This window comes from Tupaia chinensis, unplaced genomic scaffold (assembly GCF_000334495.1).
Source record: "Tupaia chinensis unplaced genomic scaffold, TupChi_1.0 Scaffold000628_1, whole genome shotgun sequence".
NCBI lineage: Eukaryota > Metazoa > Chordata > Mammalia > Scandentia > Tupaiidae > Tupaia > Tupaia belangeri.
In genome coordinates, this window is record NW_006160148.1 from 442842 (window position 1) to 455523 (window position 12682).

Below are 12682 nucleotides of genomic sequence, written 5' to 3' on the forward strand. Positions count from 1 at the left end.
GGGCGCTATACGGGGTGGCAGGCTGCAGAGCTCAAGGGGCTTGGTCCCAAACCGTCCTGAAGCCAAAGGCTGCTGCGCTCTAGGAAATGGAGTGGCTTCCAACCGATGGAACTCGCACTCTTTAAACTGTTGTCTGAGGAGGTCGGCAGGTGGTGAGGTGGTTAAGGTGCTGGACTCCCACAAGGCACACCAGGTTCGAGTCCTGGATCTGGTGGCTTGTTCTCTCTCTCTCTCTCTCTGTCCCTCTCTGGTCAAATTTAAATAAATTAAATAAATTAAGTTTTTTAAAAAAATCTTTAAAAAAGTGTTACCCGAGGGTATGTGTTGACGGGAAGAGGTTTGAATAACCGAGAATGAGAAAAACCAGTACTAAAATATGGACCCATTAGAAAGGTGCGAGGATGCGTGTACAGACAGCTCTGAAAGGGCACTGGTGAGCTCTGGGTGACAAGGAGTTTCTTGTTAAAAGTTTCTTCTTCCTGATCAAATTCAGTTTTCCAGTCTTTTTGTTTTCTTTAATTAATTTTATTATTTTTACTATCGGACTTGTGTACTCACCAGAGAGAGAGAGACAGAGACAGAGACAGAGAGAGAGAGACAGAGAAAGAAAGACAGAAAGCAAACCACCAGATCTGGAACTTGAACTGTGGTCCTGTATGTGAGAGTCCAGCACCTTAACTATAATGCCACTGGCTGGTTCTGAGTTTCCGAGTCTTTCAAGAACTAAGTATACGTTGTTTTTTGTGTCTGTTGGGAGCCTCCGTTGACTGCCGAGTCTGCTCTCCCAACCTCAGCCACCCAGCCCAGGAATCGGTGGCAGAAGGACTCCCGAGGCTTGTCCCTGTCGCAGTGCAGGCTGCCAGTGTGGAGCCCACCAGTTCCCCAACAGCGAATGTGCCTTCAGGGCTTGGTGGGTCTAGGAAGCAGCCGTCTAGATGTCGCAGGGTGGTTCTGGGGTACGAATCGGGCCGGGTCCATCAGCATCAGCACTTCTTTTCTCCTGAGGTGTACCTCTTTCTTCCATGAGCCAGAAAGACAGAGAGCACTCCTAACAGGGGCTTGCTCCTGGATCCAGCCCCGGGCAGCCCCAGACCACAGGTGCGCATGTGCTAACTACCTGAGGGGGTCTCCAGACTGCCGGGCAGCCTCCCTGGGCTTAGTGTCTTACCCCTGCTCCGCCGTCTGGTCCCACAGGCTGCTCTTCCTAACACGGGCTCGCAGGCTGTGTTCAGACCCTGAAGGAGTCTAGGGACAGTCACCCCAAAACATGGCACCTTGGTAGAGGGTACTGCAAAGGCCCCTGGAGATCAGCAGGCGCTGGAGGGGGCTTTACCCTGACCCACTAAAGAGCACCACCACCTTCGGGACTTCTCTTTCTTTGTTGCTTGGTGACTGTTCAGTGTTTGTAAGTACTCCTCACTTAAGGACCACCAATTTAACAGCCACTGGGGCTTGGGACTCCAGCGTGGGGAGCCCCTTCCTCAGTCTGCCTGAGTGTCGGGGATCCCCGTCTCTGTCCTGCCCGTTCCTGCGATCGGTCAGGACTCACTGTAAGAAATGTCTGCAGTCACAAAAGGCTGCATATTTCATTTATAAATTCGTACTTAATTGCACACCCACAGTACAATAGTGGTCAGAATGAATAAAAACGGTCATGCCGGATTTGTATTACTGTGTTGTGATACGTCTTGTCACTTTCTGACCCTAATGTAAGTTCTTTGTCTGGATGGAACTACATCATTATTATTATTTTTAAGGTTTTTGCCATAGGGTGCATGCACTCACTGGACAGAGACAGAGAGACGGTGAGAGAGACAGTGAGAAATCACCCCCCAGGGGGATGGCCATGCTGCAATCCCTTCTACTCTGTTCTCTTCTTGGAATTTTGGGCACACGCACACACACAAGCCTGGCATGGTTTTCAAGCTGCCGGTTTGGCCTCGAGCTGTGGTCAGCCATGTGTGGTCTAGCACCTCAACCACATGCACCCTCTGGCCCGATTATTTCTTGCTGATAAGCAGGACATACATATAAAAGCCTCACATTGAAGCCAGTCCACACACCTGGCTGGAATATCAGGTGAGGCAATCCCAGGGAAGCTCTGTCCTCTGGCCCTCCCTGGCTGTCTCACGGCCCCCCCAGGGCCTCCCAGGGCCCAGACCTCTGTAAAGTGGCCCCTTCAGAACCGTCCTGTGGGTTTGTGCACTTGGGTATGACTGCCGCGAGTCCACCCTGTGTGGATTCACCTAGCAGTGGCGGGATCCCTGATTAGGACTGGGCACAGAGTAATTGAAGATGAAAACGAACAGTTCACAGACAAACGGCCAAACAGTCCCCAGGGGGAGACGCCAGCTTGCCTTCGGAGGCAGACTTAGGAAGACCCTTGACCTGTCACTGAATGCTTCTCGATAGGGCTAGCAAAAACTGTACAAAGCAGACAAGGTTGTATGTGTGTGTGTGTCTTGTTTTTTCCCCCACATCTTTGTCATAGGGATATGCACTCATTGGAGAGAGACAGAGAGACAGAGAGAGAGAGAGAGAGAAAGTGAGAAATCACCTCCCACGGAGGATGGCCAACCTGTAAGCCCTGTCCTCCATTTTTCTCTCAGGTTCGGAGGCATGCATGCACATGAACCTAGCATGCTTTTCAAGCCGCTAGGTCCAGGACTTGAACTGCAAAGTCAGTCATGTGGAATCCAGCACCTTAACCACTGCGCCACCTGCTAGTCCCAAACTAGGCCAGTTCAAGGTGAGTGCGTGGGGAAGAGCTGTTCTATTTGCTTTCTCGCATAATTTTAAGCTCCGCACCGAGGGTCCTATTTTGTCACTTGTGCTGGCCAGGGCAGAGAAACACAGGTAGATGGTAGCAAACCCCCTAGGAGCTGTGCTTGCCTACTGGTCTCGGCCTCAGCCTCAGCCTCAGTGCTGCCAGGCCGAGGCCCAGGATCACCCGCCAAGGCCTGGTTGCCTTGCACCTCTCACTGCCCGGAGGCCCCAGACAGCCACCCTGCTCCTCTCATGCTTCGCAGTTGCCACCCTGCTCCTCTCATGCTTCGCAGTTACGTGTGCCCCTCCCACACGCCTCCCGGAGCAGCACAAACAACAGGCTGCACTCTCCTCTTCCTCAGGGGCCCTTTCCACTCTGCGGATTTGCCTAGAACGACACAATGAATCAGTTCCAAGGCCCACACACACTCCAGAGTTTTAAAAGAAAATTAAGACAGGAGGGCCACAAAGGACCACAGGGGAAGGATTGTTCTTCGGATCAAGATACTCTCCAATATGCAACACGGTCATAGTGACCCCCCTGGAGGGACCCAGCTGCAGGGCTACCGGGGTTTTAGAAACTGACATCCCTGAAAAAAGTAGCTTGTTTGCTGTACACAGCCATTAAATGTGTACAGTATTAACACCCCCTAAACAGCACTGCCAGTCTTAACACGCACGTACACACGCACGGGCATGCACACAGTCAGGCTGTCTCTTCCAGGGCAGGGGGTGGGGTGCGTATCAGGAACCACACCCACTGGTCGTCGGGAAGGTCTTCTGCAGTTCCAGCACAGGGTGTCAGAGCTGAGGGAGACCAGGGGGAGCCTCCGGGGACTCACCCCTCCTGCGATCACGGAGGGGCCACAGGGCCAACACGGGTTCCACGGAACAACTGGATGGAGAACTGTCGCTCACCGGATTGACTCGGGCGTGCACGCGCACACACCCGATGTGATTTTCAAGCTGTGAGACCTAGGACTCGAACCGCGATCAACCATGTGGGAGTCCAGCGCCTTAACCACTACGTCACCTACCGGCTCTGGTTCTTTCCTCCCACACAATTGTTCACCCACAGGCGGTGACGATCCATCTTCTGAAGACATCTTTTGCAAGCGCTGCCCCGGAGGACACAGCACGTGGGGGCTGGCAGGCCCCTCGCTGGCCTTGGCCGCAGGCTCTCCAGTGCCCTTTTCCAGCGTCTCCTCTGGGTGCTGCCCCGGGGCCAGGTGGAGGGACAGGACAGCACTGCTGGGCAGTTAGAGAGGACACCGCAGACCCCTGAGGGCGGGAGTCTGGGAGGGTCGCTGCGGTGTCTGCGTGGATGGCCAGCACCCGTGTCCTGACAGCACAGATGGTGCCACAGTCGGGCGCATGGACCAGACCCTGCACCATGTCGGCCTGGAGGAAGAGGAGGCCAATGAAGAGACAGGGGGTCACTTTCAGTGAGGAAAGGGTGAGGCTCCGCAGTGATCCTGATGGCTCTGATTTCCCGGCCACGCCCGCACAGATTACCTGAGATGATGCGCCTTTGTTTTGGAATTACCGTGCATTCTGCCCTGTGTGGTGGGATCTGAGGCCCACCCGGCCTTAGGAGGTGGCGGTGCAGACTGCAGTGGGATGCACCATGGGGCCACACTCCTGTCCTGTAAGAGTGGCCTGAGGTTGGGCTCAGTGGGTCCCCGGTGCTCAGAGGGTGGCGGCTGCCACCAGATGCGGGAGCCCACAGCTCCACCAGAAGAGCCAGTGGCAACTTCCGGTTCTTTCCTTGAGTTGTTATTGACTACTTTTTTTTTTTTTTTAAGGTTTTTGCCATAGTGTACACATGTTTGCTGGAGAGAGACAGAGTCAGTGAGAGGGAAAGTGAGAAATCGCCCTCCAGGGGGACGCCCACACCTCTCCTTCCCCTCCATTCTCCTCCTCGATTGGGCACACACACACACACACACACATACACGCACGTGTGCGACTGGTGAGACTTTCAAGCTGCCACGTCTGGGACTTGAACTGCGGTCTGTCATGTGGGAATTCAGCACCTTAACCACAATGCCGGAGCTTTTATTAGCTAGGCCCACACTGCAGGAAGGAGGATCAAAGAATGCCAACACGCTGGGATTGACGGAGTTCTGAACGCGTGTTCTCGCAGGCTCATTTGATCCCAAAGGAAGTCCTTCATTAGCCATTGCTGGGCACTGGGTTCATTCCCCTCCCCGACGACGCAGGTATCGCCCTCTCAAATGACCAGCTTTCTCCGTCTGTGTGTGAGTCCTCGCACGCCACAGGTTACGGCGATCACACTCCTCCCAATCCTACCACATTTAAATAAGCGTCGGAGGCCTTGCCACCCACAACCCACTCACGGGGACCTCGACCCCTTATGAAGCGGTGTCCCCTCCCCTCGAGCCATGGTCATCCTGCGGTATTAGACAGGCAGTCCAGACAGCCTCTGGGGGAAGCCCACCCTCAGAGGGAGCGGTCGGAGTGTCTCCCTGACACTCCCACAAGGGACCAGGAAACGACTGGGTGCTGACATTCGGGCCTAATAGGAACCTTATCAGAGGCATTTCCTCCCGAGGTAAAGTGGTCAAAGGTTGAATTCTGTACTCTGAGGGAGGAAGGGCACCCTCAGGCTGAGAGAAAGAGGGGGAGAGAGGGAAAGTGAGAACGCACCCCATGGGGTGATGGTCGCATGGCAACCCCTTTGCTTCCACTGTCTAGGGATTTTAGGTACACACACGCACACACACATACCTGGCATGTTCTTTTTTTCTTTTCTTTCTTTCTTTCTTTCTTTTTTTTTTTTTTGAGAGAGTTTTTTGCTATAAGGCGCGTTCGCTCACCAGAAAGACAGAGACAGGGAGACAAAGTGAGAAATCACCCCCCAGGGGGGATGGCCACGCCGCAGTCCCTTCTCCTCCAGTCTCCTTTCAGGATCTTGGGCACGTACGCACACGCGCCCAGCGTGAGTTTAAGCCACCAGGTCCAGGACTCGAACCGCGGTCGACTACATGGGAGTCCAGTGGCATAGCCATTATGCTAACTGCTGGTCCCCTGGCATGTTTTTTTTAAACTGCCAGGTCTGGGATTTGAATTACCGCATCAGCCATGAGGGATCCAGCTGCCTTAGTCACCCCGCCACTGGTAGACCTCATTCTCAGGGTTTTAAAATTGCGAGATTTATAAAAGTTTCTCAGAAGCATTAAATCCTGAAGCAGCAGAGCATAAAAAATCTAATTTCTGTACTGGCTGGGAACCTGCTTCCTGGCATCCGGAGGCAAGTTCAAAACAAGAATAGTTGGCCGGGAGGAGTTACACAAATCTTCGAAAGCGCCTGTGGGGGGCCAGCAGGTGGCTGGCGGCTGGAAAACCACGCTGGGCCTGTGTGCGTGCTCAAAATCCCGAGAAGAGGATGGGGAAGGGGCTGCAGCGAGGCCATCCCCATGGGCGGTGATTTCTCACTTTCACTCTCATTATCTCTCTGTTTCTCCAGCGAGCACATGTGCCATATAGCAAAAATCTCTCCAGAGAACAGAAAAGAAAGTAACCTACAAGAACACAATGAAAAATAGAATGAAAACAATAGCTCTGGGACCAGCAAGTGACATGGTGATGAACATGCTGGACTCCCACATGGCTGACCATGGTTTGAGTCCTAGACCGCAGCTTGAAAATCATGCCAGGCGTGTGTACATGCGTACCCACAATCCCTAGAGGGGGGAAGAATGGATTCTGAAGTGGCCTCCCCTGGGGGTGATCTCTCACTTTCCCTCTCACCGTCTCTCTCTGGTGAGAGCACACATCCCGTGGTAGAAATCTAGAACAGAAACAGAAACACCACAATTTTTGTCTTGTAAGTTGAGTCTCTAGAGTCAGCTCCAGGCTGGCCTCCGGGAAAGGATCAAAGTGCTCTCATTTTTCTGGACAGTCATAGAATATCTGAAGATACTGTGGGAAACGGGCACTGAAAAACAATTGTCCTGTACTTCAGAGAAAGAAAGCTTTGAAAATTCCCTTCCTAGACTCTACAGCCCTGGGAGGTTCGCTTCCCCTCCTGTAGGACAAGTCCCCATCGGCAGGATCAGGGGATCCCCAGTCAGACCCTGCGGCACGTCATTAGGCTTTAGCTGGAGGAACTGAAACTGGACTTTTTTTTTTTTTTCCTTTATGAGAGAAAGAAAGGGAGAGAGAAAAGGAGAGAAAGACAGAGATGGGTACTTGCTTTTCTTTTTTTTGGAGAGGTTTTTGCTATAGGGCGCATGCCCTTGCCAGGAAGACAGAGAGAGACATAGAGACAGAAAGCGAGAAATCACCCCCCAGGGGGGATGGTCACGCCGCAATCCCTTCTCCTCCATTCTCCTCTCAGGATCTTGGGCACGCACGCACACGCGCCTGGCGTGAGTTTAAGCCACTGGGTCCGAGACTTGAACCGCGGTCGACTACATGGGAGTCCAGAGACAGCCATTACGCTAACTGCTGGTCCCCGAGATGGGTACTTTTGACAGGGTCTCCTGGTGTCATAAGCCTCCGTCCCAGCTTCCCTGTTAGTTAGGATGACAGGGGGAGCATCATGGCCAGCCTGCTAGGTCAGCCCAGGATCTGAACCTGGGTCTCCTGGGTGGCTTCCGGCTTCCCAAGCACTGGTGCAGTTAGTGGCTGGGCTGGTAACTGGAGTTTTAGTTTCTGCTATAGCGTACGTGCACTCAGCAGAGAGAGACGGAGGGGCAGGGGAGAGAACGTGAGAGACCACTTCCCAGGGGCCATGGTCATACACAGTTCCTTTCCCTCCACTCTCCTCTCTGGATTTTGGGCATGCACACACGTGTGCACGGCATGATTTCCAAGCAACTACGTCTGAGACTGGAACTGCACAGTCAGCCATGTGGGAGCCAGTGCCTTAACCTCCAGGCCACCTGCTGGCCCAGGAAATGGATTTTTTTTCTTTTTTTTTTATAAGGTCTTTGGCATACGGCACATGTGCTCACTGGAGAGAAACAAGAAACCGTGAGAGGGAAAGTGAGAAATCACCCCTCGGGAGATATGGCCACGCTGCAATCCCTTCTCTTCCATTCTTCTCTTGGGATCTTGGGCATACACACACACACCTGATGTGATTTTTAAGCCACCGGGTCCAGGACTCGAACTGTGGTCGACTATGTGGGAGTCCAGCTTCTTAACCACCATGCCACCCTCTGGCCTAGGAACTGGATTTTCAAATGGACACTGTACAACTTCCTCTACTCCTAACAGTCAGCGGCACCATCATCCTTACCTGTGATCTATGATGCTGTTCCAGCTGTTGGGGGTCTCTGGACGGCCGCCTTCACGGCCTGCATCGCAGGACACCCCAATATCCTTTGCTCTTCTTAGTACCCCTTCACCACTCTAGCATCTGACTCCTTATCTGACGTCTTATCTATAAATTTGAGGTGGAGACTCATTATGTAAATCTAATGCCACCATACTTAATGCCACCGTTGTTGTTGTTGTTGTTGTTGTTGTTGTTAGTTTGCTATGGGGCACCTGTGCTAGCTGGAGAAAGAGGGAAAGTGAGCGGGAGGATGGCCACACTGCAACCCCTTCTTTATTCTCCTCTTGGGAATTTGGGCATGCGCATATGCACACCTGGTGTTTTTCCCAGCAGCTGGGTCCGGGGTCTCAGCTGTCAGTCGTCCTGTGAGACCCAGCTACCTCGACCACCGACCACCGTACTACCTGGCTGGCCAGCAAGGTTCGATTTCTTTGCTTTCAGATCAAACTTTACATTTCCTACTTTCTCTAATGGAAACTTACCTTTATTGGAAATCCTCCCAAGAAGATACAAAGTTCCAGCAGCTTCTGGCTTCACATGCAAATGAGACTGGCCTGCTACTGACCTCAGAGCCTGTTTGCATTTTTAGGAAAAAGAACAAATCTTTCCCTTGTGTAGGCCAATAACCTCTCAAGGGAAGTAGAACAGGGACTTCTTAAGCCTATAATATAGGCCTTTTTCCAAAAGGGCATTTTTGTCCTCACCTCCTAACCCTGTAACACCCCAGTCTAACAGTAAAGAAAAAATATTTAGGGACCGGCAGTTAGCGTAATGGCTATGTCACTGGACTCCCACGTAGTCGACCGCGGTTCATGTCCCAGACCCAGTGGTTTAAAACTCACGCCGGGCGCATGTGCGTATGTGCCCAAGATCCCGAGAGGAGAATGGAGGAGAAGGGATTGCGGCGTGACCATCCCCCCTCGTGGATGATTTCTTGCTTTCTGTCTCTGTCTTTCTTCTCTTCCTGGTGAGCACACATGTCCTATAGCAAAACCCTCTCCAGAAAAAGAAAGAAGAAAGAAAGAAAGAAAGAAAGAGAAGGAGAGAGAGAGAGAGAGAGAAAGAAAGGAAGGAAGGAAGGAAGGAAGGAAGGAAGGAAGGAAGGAAGGAAGGAAGGAAGAAAGAAGAAAGAAAGAAGAAAGAAAGAAAAAGAAAATTTGATTCAGATGGGAATCAAATCGGTTGATTCCTACAAGACTGAAGAGGCATGCACTCCCTTGCCACCTCTTGCCTCCCTGGAGTGCCTGACCAGCGGCCACCCTTCCCTCCAGCCCTGCTAATAAGCAGCCTCTGCTCGGCCTTCCCCTGCTGTTGCACCCTGACCAGAACTTCCCTCTCTGCATTTACACTTACAGGGAGATGATCAATGTGGCCTTGCACGTCTAGGCACATCCCGAGTCACCCTGGCCAGTCTTTCAGTCTTACAGAAAATTAGATTCTATAATTAACCAAGGCCCCACCCTTGTTCAATAGACTGATGACTTCTTACTTTGTAACCCAATGAAGGTGCCCTGAGAGATGCCTTCATTCTTCTAAAAGCTCTAGCCAAACAAGGCCATAAAGCCTCCAGATCTAAGCTTCCGTGGGCTCAAGCGACTGCTGCCTACCTAGGACATGAGGGATCTTAGGGGCCTCAAAAGCTCACCTCAGGGACCAGCAGTTGGCGTAATGGTTATGTCGCTGGACTCCCACGTAGCCTACCGTGGTTCAAGTCCTGGACCCAGTGGCTTAAACTTACACTGGGCGCGTGTGCGTGCGTGCCCAAGATCCCAAGAGGAGAATGGGGGAGAAGGGATTGTGGCGTGGCCATCCCCCCTGGGGGGTGATTTCTCGCTTTCTGTCTCTCTCTGTCTTTCTGGTGAGTGCACATGCCCTTGAGCAAAAATCTCTCAAAAAAAAACACAAAAAGCAAACAAACAAAAAAACCACACACACACACACACACATACACAAACAAACACAAAACTCACCCCAAAGCATCTAGAGCTGGCTTTGTCCACTCCCTGAGTCTCTTAGAGCAGCTGGCTTGCTGTCACAGTCAGTGGATCCCTAATTTTGCTGCTCTTGCTAAGTCTTTTTTTAGAGAGAGATTTTTGCTATAGGGCACATGCACTCGCCAGAGAGACAGAGACAGAGAGACAGAAAGCAAGAAATCACCTCCCAGAGGGGATGACCATGCGCAATCCCTTCTCCTTCATTCTCCTCTCAGGATTTTGGCCACATATGCGCGTCTGACATCAGTTTAAAGCCTCCAGGACCAGGACTTGAACCTGGCTGACTACATGGGAGGCCAGCGATGTAACCATTACTCCATCTGCTGGCCCTGCAGTCTTGCTAAATCTACACCTTCCTCCCTGACACTGCTGCAGAAGCCATTTTCTGACCCTCAGAAAAATTCATTAGGCTCCTCTAAAACCTTAAAATTAACATTGTATGGGGCCTGCTGGTGAGGTTGTGGTTAGACACTGCACTCCCACGTGCCAGACTGCAGTTCAAGTCCCAGACCTGGCCCTTGAAAATCATGTCGACCCTATAGCAAAAATCTCTCTTCAAAAAAAGAAAGAAAGAGAAAGAAAGAAAGGAAGAAAGAAGGAAAGAAAAAAAGAGAAAGAAAGGAAAAGACAGTCATGCCAGGCGTGTGTGTACATGCCCAGAATTCCGAGAGGAGAAGGGGTCGTAGTGCACATCCCCCTTGGGGGTGATTTCTCACTTTCCTTCTCTCTGGCAAGCACATATGCCCTACGGCAACACCTGCCCCTCCCCCCAACATGAGCAGTCTCTGGGTAAACTCTCAGCTTACCCAGTTTTACACCTGCTCACTTGCGTTGCTGTGGAAGAAATGGAACTGAGGCTGGTATTCTGGGGCAGCCATCTCCTTGCGCATCTGTGGCCTTTCCTCAGTTCATGACACAGCGCTGTGCGCGTGGGGTCAGCCACCGTTAGCAAGCCCGATGGCCCAGTCCCCCACCCTCCTCGCCCTTGGACCCTAATCTGGCCTCTGTCCTACCCACCTCCAGGACAGAGACCCCACCACATTCCCCACCATTGTAAATATGGTTTCAAAGTCTCTGTCAGACATCTTTTAAACAATCCAGACTGGGTTTTTTTGTTTGTTTGTTTTGTTTTTTATGATGGCTCTTTGTAAACAAAACTTTAAGGTAGGGGCCAGCAGATGGCGTAATGGCTACATCCCTGGACTCCCATGTAGTCGACTGAGGCTTGAGTCTCGGACCCGGGGGCCTAAAACTCATGCCGAGTGCATGTGCGTGCCTAAGATCCCGAGAGGAGAATGGAGGAGAAGGGATTGTGGCATGGCCATCCTCTGGGGGAGGGTGTGACTTCTCGCTTTCTGTGTCTCTCTCTTTCCAGTGAGCTCATGTGCCCTCTAGTAAAAACTTCTCTTTAAAAAACAAACAAAAAACTTTAAGGCAACATGAGAATGGGCTGCACTTTGGTTTCCCGGAGACTCTTGAACATGGTTTGCCTCAAGTTCCTCAGCTGTGGAGCTTGCAGCCATGACAAGAGGCTGCATAGGTGGCATGGTGGCTGAGGAGCTGGACTCCCACAGGGCCGACCACGGTTCGAGTCTTGGACCTGGAGGCTTGCTTTCTCTCTCGCTGCCTCTCTCTGATGAACATGTGTGCCCTATAGCAAATTTAAGAAGAAAAAAAAAAAGAATAAAATTAAATAACTAATTCTGAGGGAGGGGAAAAAAGAAAGAAGGAAGACTGCCCCAGTTCCTGAGGACTCCCTGGGGGTTTATCTTGCGGACTCTTTGGGGGTTTCTCAGTGTGGACCGTTGGTTCCCTCTGGCACTCCTATTGCGGATGGCGCATCATTGCTGCCTGGAGCCTGCCTGCTCATCTTCCTGCCAACGCCGCTAGAGTCTGCACTCCAGCCTGGTGAGCCCACGCTGGGTCTCGAGGCCATGACCGGGAACACGGGGCTGCTGAACACAGCAGAACCGCTCCCCGAAGCCTGCCCTCCAGGCTGACTAGTGGCTGACCTTGTTATTGGCCAGTACCCCACAGTAGAGGATGCGTGGATGCAAAAGGCCATCAGACGGGAGGTACACTGGCTGGGACAGCCTTCCTACGACCCGGAGTTCGGACATTGGGCTTGCCTGGGTCTCTCATCACGTGGGACGTACGTGCAGATGGGGGACAATTAAGGAACTGAAAGGCAGTTGGTTCTGCAACAGTTCTGACCAAATTATTTCCCAGTGAACTACCTGGGGATTTCTGGAGGACAGCAGCGTACTCCAGGAAGTCCTCCAGGGCCCGCGTGGCTTCTTGCAGCCCTAACAGATTTCACACATCGGCCTCCGGCTCCGAGCTCTCCTCACTGCCGGGTGGTCTGTGTGTCGTGGCTAGTCTGAAGGCTACCCAGCCAGATGCGCTGATGCGACGACATGGTAAAAACTACTAACTGAGATCCTCTCACGTTTTACACCCCTTCGCGGACCAAGTCAGGCCAAAGGACCCATTTTACAGCAGAAATAAACCATTTGCTGGGAACGCTCTGAGGCACTCATTAAAATTCATACCCCACACCACCCCAACCTGCCGGGGACCAGCCTCGGCGGGGGTGGGTTTGCTCGAAGGAGGC

The 12682-nt window shown here is 52.2% G+C and overlaps 1 protein-coding gene across 1 annotated transcript in view; it reads right to left on the reverse strand.

Annotated features, from left to right (window-relative positions):
- Positions 1-10958, reverse strand: part of IFNLR1 (interferon lambda receptor 1) — a 32640-nt gene extending 21682 nt beyond the window's left edge. The window contains exons 1-4 of the mRNA XM_014591960.2: positions 10895-10958; positions 8036-8093; positions 3804-4017; positions 1169-1245 (exon numbers count right to left, since the gene is read on the reverse strand). Coding sequence (XP_014447446.1) covers positions 1169-1245; positions 3804-4017; positions 8036-8093; positions 10895-10958 — 413 coding nt within the window. The remainder of the gene's footprint in view (positions 1-1168; positions 1246-3803; positions 4018-8035; positions 8094-10894) is intronic.
- Between the last annotated feature and the right edge of the window lie 1724 nt (positions 10959-12682).